The 19,856-nt window shown below is 37.6% G+C and overlaps 1 protein-coding gene across 1 annotated transcript in view; it reads right to left on the bottom strand.

Annotated features, from left to right (window-relative positions):
- The window catches only part of DNAAF11 (dynein axonemal assembly factor 11), a 41,207-nt gene extending 21,676 nt beyond the window's left edge, over positions 1–19,531 (bottom strand). Inside the window, exons 1-6 of the mRNA XM_054167551.1 lie at positions 19,437–19,531; positions 18,242–18,454; positions 17,239–17,408; positions 3,106–3,273; positions 2,436–2,513; positions 392–564 (exon numbers count right to left, since the gene is read on the bottom strand). Coding sequence (XP_054023526.1) covers positions 392–564; positions 2,436–2,513; positions 3,106–3,273; positions 17,239–17,408; positions 18,242–18,454; positions 19,437–19,531 — 897 coding nt within the window. The remainder of the gene's footprint in view (positions 1–391; positions 565–2,435; positions 2,514–3,105; positions 3,274–17,238; positions 17,409–18,241; positions 18,455–19,436) is intronic.
- Between the last annotated feature and the right edge of the window lie 325 nt (positions 19,532–19,856).

Below are 19,856 nucleotides of genomic sequence, written 5' to 3'. Positions count from 1 at the left end.
TTACACTATTGGTTTAGTATGTATGGTCAGTATGGTAGCAACAACCTGGTAGCTTCTTGCAATCATGAAAATAACTTAAAAATATATTTTGTATATAAAAAAACAATTGAGAAAAAAAAAGACAGAGCTGTAAAATTCTTTTTTTTTTTTCTTCAAAATGTTGTTTACAGTTCTCCAGTAAAAATGACAGAAAAGATAACAAATACATGTGGGTCAGTCAAAAATGAACTAATTTATTATCACATTATTTTCTGGAGTCACTTATACTTCAGAATAGTTTCATTTCCTGTGGACAGTAATAAAAATGCTACTAGCTTTTAGTTGGGATTAGTATGTTCCATCAACAATGCTCATTACTTATTTTGATATGAGTTTAAGGTTTTAATCTTACTTTTAATTGTTGAAGAGTTGCCACTACAAATTGTCTATAACCTTCAAACTGAGTACATGGGTTACCAACTAGAAACAGTTCTGCGAGCTGTATATTGTATTTTAGGGCTTCAATACTGGAGAGTTCACCAATGAAATTTGCTGTCAGGTCAAGCTTCCTCAGTTCCTCACAGCCTGTTTGGAAAGCAAATTAATTCAATTTGTCCACAGTATAAATGCACACAAAACACATATATACACACACCTGAGTGTAAAACTGCCTGCATTTGTTCTCTCTCTACTATTTTTTTCCTATTAGAGCACATCTTTTCCAAGCAACAAGTCAGAGAGTAACTCATAGCTTAAGTTTGTGAGGTCACAATACTTATAGAAAAGAAAAAAATCTTGATAAAATAAAAAATATAAAAACTTAGTATTGGTTTAATTGCTGTCAAAATTTGTGGTCATTGCTGGTATACTAGATGATGGACATATACCAGTCTGATTTCCTTGGTACTCCTCCTCAACTGAATCTTCACCATACAGCTATGAGAGAGATTAATTGCTTCAGGAGAACAAAATCAGTTATGAGTTTAATTTCTATCTACTGTTAATCTTAGCTAACATTATTCAAGTGTAAAGATGAGGTTTTCTAAAAATTCATACCAAGTCAAAGTTTTCCATTCTATGGCCTCAGCTGTAATGAATTCTTTATCACTGAGTAAATTGCAAACACAAGTGAGAAATTGTTGTTTGTTAACTAAAACAGTTACTAAATTATCTAACAAAATGGAAATATATACCCCAAATTTATCAGCCTCTGGCCATGAATCATAACCTTGACACTAGGAGTGAAAAGGTTTAGCTCAGAGCAAGCCCAATTTTGATGTTCATCGTTGAAATCACTTATTTTCCTTTGCAGGTCTATTTGGTGTTTTATGCATAGTGGAGCTGAAAGAAAATAAACTACTCAAAATTATTTATTAAGGGATTTAAATAACCCAAATTTTTGCAAGGCTCATTCCCAAAGGTTCCAATCTTTCAGTAAATGACAAATCGCAGTAATAAATAATGCAGCCTGACAGAGATCTTAAAATTTACTGGCATGAGAATAGATGTAAGTTTCTCAACAAATTGACAAACATGTAATCTACTGCCTACTCCTTCAACTTGCACAAAGTTGTGTTTAGCCTATTTACTTATTTTTTTTATTTAAGCCATACTCTTGAATTTGCTTGTAGACTTCAAAGAATGAACCAAACCAAACAAACTAAACCCCACCAAAACAAACAAACAAATGAACAAAACATCTTTTTTTTTTTGTTTCCTTATCAAGGTGGACATTTTAAAGACACAGCAAGTGGCCTAATCTGAATCAAGGAAGAGAAAACAATCAATTTAGAAATTATTCAGTTACTATGTAATATGTTTATGGGTAGCTCTAAGTCTTTGATTTGGATCTTGGAAAATGATAGATCGTTGTGCATGCCATTATAATGACAGAATAAAGGCTTAAACACAGATATAACAGACAGGACTTCATGCAATGAAGAAAGGAGTCATCTGAAAAACTCTTAAAAATACCCTAGATTGCCAATGTGCACAGAGTAGAACCTTCTTGTGTGTGACACTTGATTGTTGAAGATGACTGCTGAAACATTACACAAGAGATTTCTTACAGTCTGCAATGCATTAAAATAATTTTTTTTTAGACAAAGCAGCATTGTTCCAACTAAGCTGTGTAACAAATTATCTTTATCAAATGGGGAAATACCAATTTCATGCACAATTTGAATTCCCACTTTGTAGAGTACTAAAGAATAGAGCTATCATAGCTGTCAATGCTGGTAAGAGTATGCAAGAAGCAAGTGAAGATAGAGGCAAGAAAACTGAATGACAAAACTTCAGCTGTGGGAAGCACTTGCTATAAAGTATTTGTTGAAATGCTGCACACAAAAAGGCTCTTTACTGGTGGACATGCTTAATGGCTTCCACCCTCTTTTGCAGTAAGTCACAGCTGCAGTGTTTCAACAAGAAAAGGCAAAATGGTTTGTTTACAATCTGACCTTCCAGATTTTCAATTCTTTCAATGTTGTTCAAAGCTACATTTAAATATTCCAGCTTCTTTAGTTTGCCCACATTTTCTGTAACAAAACATAGATCTATTATTTCAGTTCTCTTCATTGGAATAGGCATTATCATTTTACTTGCTTACTTCAAAGAAAAAATAAAGCAGAAAAATAAGGACAAATCAGAATATATATCAGGTTACTGGGCACTAATGTTTTAATATTAAGAAAAAGCCATAATCCAAGAAGCTCTCTGAAAACAAAAGAAAAGCAAGCAACCACCCAACCAAAAACAGAACACAAATTTTATCAGAAGTCTGTAAAACAGATATGGTGAAACATTTCATTTGTCATGAAATTCAGAAAGGATCAGTCTCTACTTAGACACCTACTTATATAGGAAAGATTGGCTTCCCTAATGTACATTTAATTTTTAAAGATCTTTTGTCTACAAGGTTAATACAAGAAAATTCCTTTCTCCCTTTTAAATTTTGTTTTAAAGGATTTATATGGCTTCAGGATGAACAAAATTAAGTTGCACATACTCTCACATCCCCCTCCTAGTGTAATTTGTGTCACAGTTTACCAATCTCTCCCGGTCATGACATTTTCTAGACCATGGGGGTTGGACCAGATGATCTCTAAATCATAACCAGAGAACACTTACCAATTTTTGGAATTAGATTATGCTGAAGATAGAGAATTTTTAAATCTCGACACCATTTGTCAAGATGCTCTAGTTTTTCTATTTCCTGCTGATGTAAAGAGATCTCTTCCAGTGAAAAAATTTCACAGTTGTTATGTTCTGCACGTCTTCTAATAAGATCTTCAGTGACTGAAAGAAACATTAGATGTCATTTTCTGCCATCTGACTTACGAACAACATAAAATCATTAAAATCTTCTGTTCCACCATACCAAACAGCTATCTGGTAGGAACACCACCAACAATAAAATCTGCTAGAGAAGACATCAAGTATCAAGTAGTTTCAGCCAACCCAGATAAAGTTCACATCATTTGTGAAATACCCTCATGTCACCTGAAATATGTAGAAAAATCTATATGAAAACTGCTGAGTATTCAATAAGTGTGATACCACCCTTGCAAAAAATGAATCCATCATCCACAATTTTCAGCATAGCTCCAATTGATTCATGTAGACATGCAATGGGGTGGTTTATGCTCTTATGTTTCTTGATGCCAGATGTTCACAGACAGAAGTATAAGCAGCATAACTGTTGAACGTGGGCAGATACTTGAGGCAAGTCGTAACTAATTCAAGCTTATAAATGTTCATGTTAGAATGACATTTAATCCTGAGTAATTTTTAGGCACTACAAGCTCGTTAGCAGCCAGTAAAGGAGCTTCAGTGGCCAAAACCCACCAGAGACTTGGGTTCAGAGTTGTGATTTAATAATAGTTAATGCCAGGCAACCTTTTCACACAGTGAAAAGGCTCTGTATAATGAAGGTAAAAAACTTCTATGAGAACCAGTCCTCACTCTAAAGCCACATGTTATTACTTTGTGTCCAGCCCACTGCACCAAAAAAGAGCTAGAATTTTCTTTGCCTTGACAATCAGTCAACTACAGTCATGTACTGATATTTTTGCAAAACAGGGTTTTATCAAATTAGCATAGGTATTTTTCACCATGGTTTGTGAAAACAAACAAACAAACAAATTCACCAAAAAAACCCAACAAAAACCACCAAACACAAAACAACCAAAACAAACTCCCCAAACCCAAACACTCTAGCAAACTTTTCAAAGGGCTCTAAAGTAAAATAAACTTTTTGAAGTGCAAAATTATACAGAGATCTGTGAAAATCAATTGTTCCCACCATATATTAATTAAAACTATTCATTCATGGCCTCTTTGCCTCAAGGAGGGTTTGTGAAATCATCAATTTTCACTAGTAGTCCTGGAATGGCTGCACACATTCACATAGGCTAGTCTGCTACAAGCTGAGTAAACTACAGGGCAATACAGCCCAAACTAGCACGTGTCAGTGCAGCTCCACTATCTACAGCCTTTGGGAAAGGAGTGCAACTGGTCTTGCAAATATTATATATCATTTACAGATGACCAGGGTTAAATCTCCTGTATGTCTCCTTTATGTTTCCTCTGATATGATTTACATAATTGTGAGACTGGTATTAATGGAAGAGGAGATCCTCTTTGCACATAAAGCACACTGGGAAAGGTAAATGTCTTTTTCTGTTTTAATCATGTTGAGCAGGATTGCTGAATTTGAACAACCAATGTTCCTTTAACAAGCCATTAATTAAACCTGATTCAATTAATAGGTAAAAGAGAAAAACAAATGGCAATAATAATAACCAAATATTTTAGTCTTCACAGAAAATATGAAAAGCACTTGTATTTCTAGTAAGGTACTTGGCAAATCTGATGGAAAGTAAAAAACAACCAAACCAAACCAAAACTCACAAACAAAACAGCAGAAAAGACACATACAAAGAAAAACCCAAAACCCAACCAAAAAAAACCCCAACCAAAACCCAACAACAGCAACAATAACAAAAACTGCTAAAATAAGGAAACCACCCCACATCAAACAAACAAACCAACCAACAAAACAGCTTGCTTTCTAGTGTGTTTGACAGCAGTATTTCCAGTGCAAACAAGTATTTCTGAGCAAGAAAACAATGTTCCATAATTTGCATATATCCATATTGGAGACAATATTATGCTTTATACTAAAAGAAGTCATATAAACTATTTCTGGCCGAGTTTTATTACAGCCAGATCTCTTTGCTGATGAAAAGAAAATTGAAGTGATTGTTGCAGCAATTATGCAAAGATGTCCACTTTCATTATCAGCTCTTTTACAAGGCAGAGACAGCAATTCCCAATGGAAGCAACAGTGGAGCTTCAAGGACCTATTTCAGGGACATGTTGTAGGGTAATGTTTGAGTATTTGATATTTCGCATGCTGTCTAGTTCCTGTAAGAGGAATGAGGGAAACAAACTTGCAAGAGAAAACAACATATAAGCTTTTCTAGGACAAAACACATTGTAACACTATATCTCACTGAGAAGTTCATTAACCAGGCTGTCTCATGTGGTGTGCAGCAACAGGAGAATGGGCCAGTGACCTGAGAGATCACAAATACTCTCATATTCCTATGAATGCAGGAGGAAATGAGAGATGGCATCAATCAACTGGAGATAACAGATCCGGAAGATTTAACAGCTCCACTTCCAAAAGTTATATGTTTATCAAAAAAAAGAGCAGATACAAGGGAAAGGATTAAAAGAATTGAAAGAAGAAGCAGGTGGACAGCTGCAGGTATACCAAGTAACAGCAGGGGAGCCTGAATTTCAGAAAAGTGAAGAATTCAACCATGATTTTAAGATTCATATCACACTGTTCAGGAGATGAAGCCATTCTCCTTCAGGCAGTGTCTGCTTGAAGTGGGCACCTGCCAGCTTCCTACAGAGCAAAGGAGTTCCTTTCCAAAGCACAATTTTAGCTCAGCAAGGGACTGGCAGTCCACTGACAGTATGCAATCAAAATATATTACAGGGAAAATCAGGGAATTCCACTGTAGCTTTTTTCCTTGACTGATTTGTGTGTGTACTTAAGTCTTTTAGACCATACTGCTTCACTTTCAAAAAAATAGATTCATAAGAAATAGTATGGTGTATTATAACCTCATTCAGACGTTTTGTTACATCTCTGACAATGCCTACATGGTCCACTTCTATTCTAAAATTAAAAAAAAATAAAAATTAAAACCAATAATCATGTGTTGTTGAGGATCTGTAACTGCAGGGAAGATACAGCACTGACAACTCAATGCCCTTACACAAGCCACCCCATCAAGCATCGCCCCTTGCTGCGGGCTGCCCCGCACACCCAAAGGTCCTCGCCTGGGCCACCCTGCTGCTGTGTGGTGGCTGTTTCAGGAGCACCTCTGTGCTGTGAAATAGCATAGGTTATTACCGGGGAGGAGTGCAAACAGATAAACTAGGCAAGTGAGGAGAGCAATGGAGGCAGGAGGGCAGAGAGGCTGCCAAGGGGTGTGGGGACAGTGAAAAGCGAGCGTGGGGAGAGGGAGTGTGGTGACCAGGGAGCGCGACATGTCATGGAGAGGAGGGAAGGGGCCCGGGGAGGAAAGCGGCTCTCTTGACACTCACTCCGCACCATGGCCGCCCTCAGCTTCCTGCCGCCGCCGCGGCCGCCGTTGCAGGACGCCCCGCGCTGCTATGGCAACAGGCCCGGCCGGGAGGCGGTGGGCGGGGCCGCTGCCGTGGGCCGGCTCCTCTGCGCCTGGGGCTGCTGCGGCGGCGAAACCCTCAGGTTTCGCGATTTTTATATACCTGTTTTGTCGTGTCCTTGTGTGCCTGCCCGAAAAGCAAAATGGGTTTTGTGTAACCCAGAAGTGAGATGTCTACTACTCTGGCTGCTGCTGACCCCTTTCTTTCACTGGGCAATCATATATGAAATGCAGAGGCATAGATCTTTCGGCCGTCCACTAAATCATGTCCCTAAGAATCACATCTACACGTCTTTTAAATACCTCCAGGGATGGTGATTTCACCATGACATTCCCATGTCTGACACTTTCGATTTTACAGTTAATACAACGATGTAGCATTGCTTCACATCCTTGATTAAACAGGTTCTCCACTGGCAATGTTATGGCTTGTTAAACCTTACAGAAACTAGGTGGGACTACATGTTTCAAGAGATCACTTATGAGCTTCCTATGGAGTCCTTCATCTAATCCTGACCTGCTGACCACCAGTGTGAGTTCAGTCCAATTCAGCAGCGCAGAAGTTGTTTTAACATAGTGTACACTTGATCTCAAGATAATGAAACAGTTTTGGTGGGGGTTTGTTTGTTTGTGGGAGTTTTTTGTTTGTGGTGGGGTTTTTGGGTTGTTGTTGGTGGTTGGTTGGGGATTTTTTTTGTTTGGGTTTTTTTGTTTGTGGTTTGGTTTTGTTCATACTTAAATTCTTGTTTTCTTATTTGTAAATTCATATATCCCGTTGATTGCCTTGATCATGTCCTTTTAACAGCCCTCATCAGTGACTCCAAAACTTGTAACAGAACATGAACTGGTACAATTGTCACTAGATCAAAGTGGAAAGAAAGGGAAGTCAGTATGTATGCTAATAGGTCTTCATTAACCTGAAGTTATAATAAAACCTAAAGCTAATCTACTAACAGGAAATTCACATATAAGTTTAAATAAGGCTCTAGTATTTTTATTTTTATTTCATTATCAAACTAATTTATGAAGTTGTTACCTCTGATGTAATAAACGGAACTCCCCAAAGCCACTCTGCAACTTTCTAATTGCATTACTATGTAGAGGATGGGAGACAGGAAGTGCCATAGAGTTAATGCTCCTAGGATTTGTGGGGAACAGAAAGTACTCCTTTATGGATGCATAAAGGAGCAGAAGTAGTTAATATACTTTAGTTTAACTCCTCCATACTTCTCCTGGCCTGACTGAGTAACAAATCTATGCTGAGGACAGGGATGTTTACACAGCTGTTTGGATGACATCACCACATGGGCCACAGCCACTCCACATAGCAACAGAGATTAAAGAAGGGACACTGGCCTTCCACTACCTACCCATTTATTTCATATCAAATTGCAGGCTTTTTCAAATAATTACTTTTATAGATGTGCCTTTCCCTAGAACTATTAATTTTTTACCTCAGTGCATAGCTCTTAATCAAGGTAATCAAGAAAAACAACCCAAAATAGTCTTGCTCTTGCTGTGTCCAGTTTTTTAAATGCATTGCACAGAAATACTTAGGATCACAGAATCACAGAATCACCAGGGTTGGAAGAGACCTCAAAGATCATCGCTAAAAACATGGATTTTATTTTCAACCCTTTTGCAATGATTCTCTATGATAGTTCTGAAGAAAAGTAAAATTTGGAATGAGTTAAAATAGCTATACACTTGGGTGTGGTGGGTTGACCTTGACTAGCTGCCCCCTGCCCTCTCAGCTGCTCACTCACTAGCCCTCCTCAACAGGACAGGGGGAGAAGACAGGACAAAAAGCTGGTGGGTCAAGGTAAGGACAAGGAGGTCAATCACCAATTGCTATCATGGGCAAAACAGATTCCACTTAGGTAGATTAGCTTAATTTATTGCCAAATAAGCAGATTTAGGATAATGAGAAATAAGATCAGATCTAAACTCACTTTCTGGTTTTGTATGCCCAGATTTAAACCACAGTTTGTTATAATGAGTATCTATGTAGGTTCTGATTTGCTACATTAGTTAAGCTATAGTTACACTTGTTTGAGCAGGTAACTCCTCTCTTGGGACAAGCATTAAAGAGGCATTCTCCATGTACCAGTGACTGAAAAGCTCTCAGTGTATTTGTTTTCATCTTGTGATGAACAGCTTTGTTTATGACTCAGGGCTAGAGTATTCAGGAAGTCAGAAAACAGTACTTTGAAGCAAGTATTTGAAACACACCAGTCCTAACCTTGTGGTCTAGCACACATGGGGCAATACTAGATACTGCAGTAGGATAATCACACTGAGAACTTGTCCTTAAAACTGCAAGCTCTTCAGAATGAGTATCCAAGGTGTAATGCTAAGGCTCTTGGATGCTCAAAATCTCAGCCTGTCATTGCAATATGGCTCTATAAGTTGTGCCTTCTTACTTCTAACTTCCAGTATACTCAATTCAAAGGTTAAGAGGTCAGCCAGATTTTCATGTTGCCCTTGTGATACACTGAACTCCTCAAACCTGACACTGTTTCAGACAAATATTATCCCATTGAGCATCACTTTGACCACATAAAATTCAGATAAGCCCAACTAGTTTTAGTCTTAGCAGCATTTTAAATCTTACTCACTCAGAAAAATTTTCGGATGCATGGAAAAAATGGTAATTCACAAATTCAGCATATTTTGGGTTTGGTTTGTTGTTATTAATAGTGTTTATCATTATATTCTATGCTGGTAACTGTTACTTAATAAAACACAATGAGGGTTTCATGTTCACACTAAAGTATCAATAAATCCTCTTGCACAGAGCACACAATGTACAGGGCAGGACATAAGATCACAAATAACAAACTAATTGAAATGCATGCAGTTCCTAATAATAATAATCTTCATTATTGACAGCACCTTTGTATATAAGCAATAAATGCAAACAGGAAGTAAGTGCCAGAGATAAGGAAAATAAAAACAGCGTGAGAAACCATAAAAAAGAAATAATTTAAAATGGAGAAACAGTTTTGCTCAGTGTTTATTACAAAGTGCAAAGATGTTTAAAAACCACTGCAGCTAATTCACAATGAAATACATCAAAGAGCAGATTCTACAGAACTGGACTAAATGGCCATACCTGCATTCTGTACCAGTGTGGTTTATTGCATATAATTTAAATAAAAAATGTCAATCTTTGTATGGTTTGGCTTCTATGAGTAATGCTTCCAGGATAAATACAAAACAGATTTGCTTACAGACTCAGAATTTTTTAAGTAATGGGATACTGAAAATACCATCATCATGCTTGCTACTTTTCCCTTCAATACAAATGTTGTTGCTATAAAGCACTATGTGTTATATACTCAAGATTGACCCTGAAATTCAGTTGAATGCAGCAAGAAGTAAGAGAATATAAAACAAAGTCTCAAAGTCTGGATTTAAATATTTAGGTTGCAAATTCTTGTCTTCCATTTTTCATCAGGCAGATCCTGGCTTCATGTTTTTATCCAACAAGACTGAATATATTGTGCTTCTTTACAAGCCTCAATACAACACTGCCTTTTATGTCCATTGGAATCTAGTCTAGTAACTGAATTGAACTCTGTTAATTCAGCAGTAATGGAATATCATAGAGGGCTGATCTAACATATCCTGAGTATCTTTTTTTCAGCCCTTGAACTCCAGTTGTCAAATTTTCCCAGAAATTCCCTCTGTCCAGATCAGAAAAATTCTAATTTATTCACAGACAGATTCTAGCAATTCATTTTAGACCAAATTTCTGGCAAGGTGAATCAGCTTTTTCTTCAGTAGTTTACAGTGAACTAACTAGTTTACTGTGAACTCAGGTTTTTCTAGTTTTCAGCATAATTGCTTTGAGGACTGCAAGGCAATTACACTCTTGGACTTTTCTGTCAGCATTGGATTAATTTGTTGAGGAATGGCTTGAATCGCAGGGGCATAGTTCTATGGAACAGCTGCTTGAACAAAGTGTGTAGGCCGTACTCCATCTTAATGTTTGCTGCTCGCAGTGAGCAGGTACGCTGATATTAGGGGATTACCACGGCCTTGAAGCCTGGAGGATGTGCTGGCAGCTGCAAGTGTGGATGGGGCATGGAGGGTCATCGTGACCCTGGAGCTGTGCTTGCAGCTGTGAGTATAGATAAAGGATAAGTAAAACAAGTAGCTAATTAGAGAGGAATCTGCACGTAGACTCTAATTGTAGCTAGGCTGAATATTATGATGTAACCCTGGACTAATAGCCAATGAAATGATTACACTTGTGCATATTTAGCTGAAATGCTATATAAGCCGTGCTTTCTAACAATTAAGTTGAAGCTTGCTTATCAATCATATTGATTGCTGCGAGTCTTTCCCTCACCCCCCTCGCCGATGGACTTCTCTTCCTGACATTAATTTTTCTAGATTATTCTTCCAAGAGAGTATTTAAATCTTAAAGATCTTTATAATCCTTTAGTTTTAAAAGTGCATTTAATGATGGATGTGTCATAAGTAGTAATAGGAGAGGTAACATATTTATACATATAGACAATGATATTTACTCTCAGTTTTCTCCATAGTTAAATAAAGAAGAAGAACTATTTAGTACTGACAAAATTATTCGGGTGTATTAACTACAAGTATATGTGAGGAGGAGTATTGTAACTATTGTATTTACATAACACATCAGTTTTATGAAGAAGAAAATTCTATTGTCACCATTTATTGAAGCTATAAAACCTGGTCCTTGTCACATCAAATGGTCTGTCTTCATATAAAGCCAAATTAATGTCCTGGAAAAAAGTAAATGACTATATAAAATTGATAATTTGGGTGGCATTTCCAGCTTTGAGCTCATGCTGCTTATCTTCAAAATATAACCAGCATGCATTTCTGAAAGAGAAATGTAGATTTTAACTTATTTTCAAGCACCCTTTTCTTCATTTATCTGTTTGTTTGGATTTTCAGTGCTAGAATTATGGCATCAACCTGCATGAGTTTGTCTTAGACATAATGTTGGACTGACAGCGGTCTTTCAGTTTCATTGACTCTTTCTTACACCAGAACCTTTCCTTTGTGCACTTTTGCTGCAGAACTCAAATCTCTGCCATTATGCCTGCCAGCGTGATGGCAGTCCATGGGCAGACCTAGCCCTTCCACAGGCAGCATTTCATGTCTGATTGACTGTCTGGGGCTGTGATAGAATTGCATTTAGCACAGTAGGGAACAAGGAGGCTAGAAGCTGCACTAGTTACAGAATGATTTAGTGGGCAATAGCATGCTTACATATTAACATCGTTTTGTTGCACAGGAAGATGAAATCCACGCTGTCCTAGATAAACTGGCATACAGGGAGATATTTTAAGAAGCAGATTATTAAAAGCTTGGAGCCACAAGATAACAGGTTTAGGTTGCCCACAGGTTCCACATCTAATATATTCTGTGGCAGCAAAAATCCAAGAAGAAAAATAGTGTTCAGTGTTTCTGAAATTAGTACCTGCAGGTTTTGTATTTTTCACCTGAATCCAGGTAATTCAGATTCATTATTTCTTATCCACATTCTGACTCCTGGCTCTCTCCTTTTTTTAATTTTTTCTTCCATTTTTCTTTTCTTACTGCTCAGCATAAAGGCCAAAAGGCAATATGCACACATGATACAACACGGCCTCTGAAACATGGAACCACATGTACTCAGGTACTATCCAAACAATAGCATGTTGTTACAAGAAATTAACATATAAATTATCAGAAGAAATCAGTTTTTCATAAAAATACTGATTCAGTAAAGATTGCAAACACTTTTAACCATTCATTTATCATCCAAAGCTGTGTAGGACATCAGAGACTACAGTAGTTGCTTCACATGATTGCTTTCACAGAGTCATCAAGAAGTACAGCCTCACTCACAGTTTGACTACAATAAAAATACAGTCAACATGAATCGGGTTTTAACAGAATGCTAACAATTCTGTTATTTTTTTCTGGACAGGAACAAGTGTAAGATGGCCATAAGGAGGTATAGAGTAGTTTGATGCTGAAGAGCTGAGGAAAATAAATTTGAGAAGTAAAAATGAAAACTGTTAGTGAATTGATTTTGAAATACACAGTTGTAACTACTCTCCTTTTAAGTCCTCAGGAAATGCAAAAACTAGGTTGTTTTGAAATGCTGGATGTCCTGTCTTGCAGTAATTTGTGCCAGTCTGTATTTAGTTTATTCCTGTTGGGCAACAAGTCCAAAGTACCCCACTCCATCCCACTGTACTTCTTTGGTTAACATTGATACTGTCTTTCAAAATCAAAGTTAGCTTTAATGCTCTGGTGTTGCAGCCCTTAGTTAAACAGTCCCACTGACTTTAAGAAGTGCTAGATGTAGCATCCACTGCTTGGTAGGCTTGATCAGTAGGCTGTACTTTTCATCATACGCTTTAGTAAGTCTGTAGTGTGATCAAATGTCTGCATACCATTTTGAAATGCTCAGGGTGAACATCCTCTTTTCAAGGACTGACTGAAAGGTTTTGCAGGTTGTGTCTGAAGCTGTGCAGCTGCTTTTAGATCTCAGAAGTTGAACTGCACTCATCCAGTGAACTGATGAATGAGACTGTTTTATCAACACTATAAGGAACATAAATCTAAACACAGCTCCACCCACTTCCTTCTTTTAATCATTTCAAAATAAACAGGTAAAGAAAAATACAGAACCAGGACTGTGATGGCCAAGTACATCAACTCTTGTTTTAAGGGTCCTGAGCGTCACTAAAACTTAGAATTGCTTGATAAACTGAAACTGGGAAGTGAAGATGAGGATTGACTGAAAAAAATGAAAGTGGGAGAAGATTCTGTTTCCCAGGTATTTTGGACTATTACATGTTGATGCTGCTGTACAGCACCTGTCCTACTATTCAGTTTAACCCGGAAAAAAGAGAACTTGATTTGCCCATTATATAAAACCCATGTTTTCTCTGTGCTGAGGCACACTAGTTGTTTAACAGCTTACACTCGTTAGCAACTGTTGTCAAACAACAAAAAAATATTTCATCCATGTAAGATTAGAGAAGAGTTTTAGGTAGCAAAGTGGAGTAATCACAGTGGAAACTGCAAGGGGCCTGCAGCTAAACTGTTTAATGAGAAGTCCTGGGAAACCCTCTGGCATGCTTGAACCTTATTTTGTTATAGGGCTCACCCCAAAATGTAAGGAATTCTTTCTACAATTAAATGTATACTTACCAATTATTCTTTTTTTCCAATCATTTTCTGAAGAAAAAAAAAAACACACCATACATTTTTAAAACAGTTTGTTACAATGAGTATCTGGTTCTGATTTGCCAAAATTAGTTAAGCTATAGTTATACTTGTTAGAGCGGGTAATTCCTCTCTTGGGTCGAGCATAAAAGAGGTATTCTCTGTGTACCAGTGACTGAAAAGCTCTCAGAGTGTATTTGTTTTCATCTTGTGATGAACAGCTTTCTTTATGACTCAGGGCTAAAGTATTCAGGAAGTCAGAAGCAGTACTTTGAAGCAAGCATTTGAAACACGCTAGTCCTAACCTTGTGGCCTTCATTTAACTGTGAATAATGACATAAAAACAAGGTGTAACATACCATCCTTGAGTATCCAAGCCCCTTGGATGCTCAAAATCTCAGACTGTCATTGCAATATGGCTCTCCATGTTGTCCCTTCTTGTTTCTACACTCAATTCCAAGGCTAAGAGATCTGCCCTTGGGAAACACTGAACTCCTGAACCCTGACACGGTTGCAGAAACAAACAATATCCTTTTGAGCATCACTTTCACCACATAAAATTCAGATAGGCCCAAATGGTTTTAGTTTTAGCAGCACTTTAAATCTTATACACTCATAAGAATTTCCCACTATGTAAAAAGGGCTTTCAGCATGGAGGCGTATGCATGAGCCTCCTCTAAAGATGTAATTCAGACCTTCTGTATATGCAAGTCTTTTTCTCCAGAAGCTACAGCTCTGTGCAAAACTTTGAAATAAAGCAACCTGAAATTGCAACATCAGCATGTTATATCAATTCCTCAGGCTGATTTAATATTTCTAAGACATATCAGGCTACAGTATAAGTCAAAGGCCTTAAAGCTCTGTCCTGAACCTTGCAGGTGGATTGTGGTAATGGAGTCAAGTCATACCAATTCTGTAGACCCTGACAGGTGGTGATGTGGATAGCTGGTTTTTATTTTTCCAGACAAACTAAAAAAGCTTAGTTTGGTGTCCTGGGACTGGATGTCAGTGCAAGGCTTGGAAGCACACCTTTGGATTCAGAAGATACTACTCTGTCTCTGCATCTTTATGTTATGGCATATTAGATTTAGCTTACTTTTCTGCTAGCAAATAGGTGTTACAGAAAATTTTCATGAATAATCAGTAATGCCAAAGCATCCATTAATTACTTCAGATCATCACTTCTATCTTTTGACAAGAAAACAACAGGAATCTCCCATTTCTCAAAACAAAATTTCCAAATTTTATGTTCATCACATATAAATCCATCATGACACTGGAGCCACTTACCAAAACTTTGTTGTTTTGAAAGATGTGTTAAGACTGAAGAAAGATGACACAGCAGCATCTTGGGACAACAGAACTGTGAAATTTAAATGCAAAATCCTGTAACTGATTGAAGGTTACATTCTAGCCCTATACGCCCACATGTTGCTCTTATTAGCATCATTAAGAGCCATGGAAGTATATTCAAGGATGAATTTTGGTCCTCCAATGTGACTTATAAAATATTGTGTGTTCGATATAAAGAAAGTCTGTACTTACAAGCTAAAATTATCAGCAACAAAGTGGCAGACAATCCTCCCAGAAAATATCTGAGAACATAACAATACCCATAAAGGTTAGAAAAAGGAAAGGGATACATTTTGGGTTAATGAAGGTGAAACTGGGTGGGAGGGTGAGAGAAGGTTCTTGCAGGTGAACCTTCTGAACTCTGGTAAGTGAACTACAATTTGAAACTTTAAATTACTTAAGCCATAGAGGATAACCTTCTAAAAAAAGAAAGACCTCAGTATTCCCAGGTTGAGAGAAACACTCATTTTGGTCACTTAGAAAGACACTGATCCTTTCTGATTCTTCTCAGCCTTTCAGAACACCTGTCCACACACACTTAACAAAGTAGTTTTTACATCTATACAGCTCAGATATTGCCTGCATCAACTATCACATGAAAACTTATTTTTATACTAAGATACATCTTAGAAAATGTGACCCTTAATTTATGCTTTATTCACTAGTTGAAATGGAGTAAGCATTAATGTCAGAAAAAACAAATAAAGGAGGTAAAAATTACCTTGTATCTATTGAAACGATTAAACACATGATCAGCACACCCATCTGAGAGAGGACACTTCGCACCGTCCTGGATTCTAAAACAAAAATTAGGAAAATAGTTTTCATGAGTTTTCAAGAAACTAAACATATGACAGGAGGTGTTTGCAAAGACTACCTTAGCCTCAGTTTCTTCAGTTTCTTCTTGGGTTTGCCTAGGTTGATTCAAAGCAGGAACCTAATTTCCATGCTCTGTGTGTCTCTCAGGAGTCTTTTCCCCCCACAAACACAGAGACACTGTGCTCTCCATGCTCTCAGAAAACAAGCCTTTCTGAATCACTGCCTAGTTCAGGTTTTGTTCCCATGCCCTTTCCTCCATTTTCCTCTTCAGTACACTTTTTTTCTTTTCCATTTATCACTTGAAAACAATAGAGGAAAAGATGTCAGCAGGGAGGAATGAAGAAGTAAATATCAAATCTAATATTTTATTATTTTTAATCAGCTATTTAAAATGTATGTTTCAGGAAATAAATTCTGTTCTGCAAGGGGCAGTATCAACATTCTTAATGTATTTTCAACTCACTCTAAAAATGAGGCACTTCAGAGTAAGAATGTCACATACTTGGACTGCTCAAAGTCTTTTCATTTGCATTTAACTTAAATGGAGAGGTGGATTGTGAATCACAGAATGGTTTCCCAGGCTGAAGAAATTCCTCATCTTTGGTGAGAGAGGTTCCATTAGATGCTGGAGTTTGCCTTTGTGGCACATAGCTGTCATATTCAGAAGAAAAGTCTGAATCACCTGAAAAAAAGTGCATATGTAACTGAGACTGCACAAAAGAAGAGCCTTAATACTTTGTGTTAGTGATTTTTGTTGGGGAAAGAAAATAATTACTTAATCACAGGGAAGCTTCCAGATTGTTAGAGGTAGGGAATTGTAGGTTCAGTGTGTGCAGGAGAAAATATGCAGAGAAAAACAAAACTGAAGTTATTAAAACAACCAGGTAAATAGCAGACAGTGCCAGGTATTAATGACACCAGCATAAATGGCACTCTGGATTCACATTCAGTCTAAAAATGCCTTTTTGGCACAAAGGCCTTTGTGGACTTGTACTCTTGTGTTAATGGCAGGTGCTCAATTCACCTCTTACACTTTTGATGTTCATCTATTCTTTACCTGCACACCTTGGCAAAGAACCCATGTAAAATCTATAGGAAATGATACTCAAGTCCCACTAAATATAGACTGCAATCCTGCAGCTCAATTACTTGGTACCTGGTCAGGGCTTACCAATACCACTCTGACTGGCTTCTAGCTTATTGCATCCATAAAGCCGAGGATCATCTACATGGGAGGAATTCATATTGCTGAGGATAGTGCTGCTGAGCCATGAACTGGAGGCACCAAGACTGAATAAACTGTCAAGAGAGCGACGGATTTTCTTCCTTCGCCTGAATATGCTAGAAAGAAAAGACACATTGTCAAGGGACAGAGCAAGGACAGAGCTTTACAGCTTGCATGACTAAAATGAAAGACCAGGTTTTGGGTTATGTCTCTAGATCTATTCTTGACTCCGGGCTTGTCACTGAAAATGACAGCTGCACACTGCAATAATGTGAGGGAATGTATTAGCAGCATGGCAATATATCACGCTGTTGTGATACCAAATGATATTACAGTTATTGGGCTCTGATACTGCTCTGAGTGGTCTCATGCTACCCATGAGGTCTGTTGGAACAGGTTGGACTTGATGATCCTTGGGGTCTCTTCCAACCTTAGTTACTGTGATACTGTGATACTGTTTCACCCTACCATATCCCATCTGATGCAGCCTGAATCCTGTATTTCTACTTTTTTTTTGAATGACATTTTATGTATCTTCCTAAACTGGTGTTCTTCTGAAATCATAAGAGATTTTTCCCTGAATAAAAATTCCAGGACCAGACCTTTTATATATATGTATTTCCACACCTTTTTCTTATTCCTTATAATGGCAATGATTCAATGATGAAATAGGCTGTACTTTTCTTTTTACATTATTGCACATAACTCCAGTTACAGCAACACCAGTGTACTGAGGAGTTCTTGGGCAGAAAGATTAGACATGACTGAAAGTCAGGTTACTTCAATCACTGCACTCTCTAAACTAAATCAATTGAGATGTTCCCATTAAGAAGCAACACTGATCTCATGCCAAGCAAAACACAGGCAGCCATAGTGGTATCTCCAGATGAATCCAGAGATGTGGAGGCATTGGCCAACATTCAGTAAAATTTGCATATAGTTCTCTCACCGAACTAAATTCTCTTTGTATGTAACACTTGTCTGGGTTGATGTCAGTGTTATGTTACCCTCTTCATCAGACAGAAAACTGTCTTCTGTCAAAACATAGTAACCATTAGAAAGCAGTCGAGGGCTGTGGCGACACGTGGAAAGAAAGCCTGTCAGAGGACTTGTGGAACACCACTTGTAGGCAGGGTCATCATCCAAAAAGGCACAAGCGTAACTGCAAAGGAGAAATGAAACCCTATGATTTAGTGAATGTCTAGAAAGAGCAAACCCACGACTTAATAATCATGAATTTACTTTACCAGCTAATGGGGTCTGGTAATGACATAGATTTAAAATTCATGTATATAATAATTTTACTTCTGGACTTAGGGAGTTTCAGTCTGCTAGAGTGTGCTTGCATCACACTTTCCAGAGATTCTGATTACAGGAAGACTTTCATGCTGGCTGAAGCATTTCATGTATGCATGGAGCTTGCTTGAATTGAGAAGTGTACATGGTGTATTTCTGTGGCAGTGCTTTTAGAAAAGGAGTGCTGCCACATCTACACCTAACTGGAGACATCAGAGGTAGTCCTGTATTTCGCTTCCCTGAGTCACTCTGCATGGTGCATGCCTGAGTGACTATGAACCAGGCAAGATTTATTTGCTTCTTATAATCTAGCCATACTTCATGAAGACTTAAAGATATATATGACTTTTAATTCTTATAAATCCATGCTGCCAGACCAACATGGGATAAATCTACACATGTTGATAACTTGGCCTAGCATTGAAATGTAGCACAAAAAAAATATACTATGTGGTATTTAAAAGAGCAGTGAGTAGTGACAGAGGTGAATCTAAATGTCTTAGACAGTTTTGTTTGCTCAAAGAAAATGGGATTTTTGGTTAGTCATTTCTCCTCAACATCTTTTGAGTCCCAAGTGGCCATGCAGTGGTATCCCATGGAAAGAAAAGAAGACATTGGATTGATTCAGTGGCTGACATAGGTTTCAGTAGCAGGAAACCCAGATGGAACTGACATACTCCATAACCTTTTAAGTGCAAAGCCTGTGCTTCCAGTTTCCGTGGCAGTACTTCGGAACTTCCATTTCCATTAATAACAGTGTTACAATTCTAAGGGGGGGGGGGCAGATATTTTACAAGATCTCTAACAAAAAAAAAAAATAATTTAAAAAGTATACTTTTCCCCAATACCTTGGAAAAACACGTTTGGAGAAGTTACACCTGTGTTCTCCATTAAACACTGTTGAACCTGTAAAGGGAAGGGCCAAATAAGAAGTAATTATCATACCCCCAGATGGCCCAGACAGTTGACAGCTCTTCACTGACAGCTACTTTGTGCATATCAAAAAGAGACTAAAAGAAGCTTAAAAAGAAAAGGAATTTAAGGGAAAGATTAAATGAGATAAAAGAGCTAAAAGAATGGGGGGAAGACATAGTAGGACAATACAATACAGAATGAGAGCAAATTGATTTGGCACATAATTATGGACACAAATGCAATAGTTGCAGTAATTTTAATGTTTTGTTCTGATGTTTTCTGTTTTGTTGGTTTTGGGTTTGTTTTTTTTGGGGGGGGTGTTGTTGTTGTGGTTTTTGTTTGTTTGTTTTGTT

Source organism: Dryobates pubescens, chromosome 14 (genome assembly GCF_014839835.1).
Source record: "Dryobates pubescens isolate bDryPub1 chromosome 14, bDryPub1.pri, whole genome shotgun sequence".
Taxonomy (NCBI): domain Eukaryota; kingdom Metazoa; phylum Chordata; class Aves; order Piciformes; family Picidae; genus Dryobates; species Dryobates pubescens.
The sequence above is the reverse complement of the archived record's forward strand: the minus strand, read 5'-3'. Positions and strand labels throughout refer to the sequence as shown.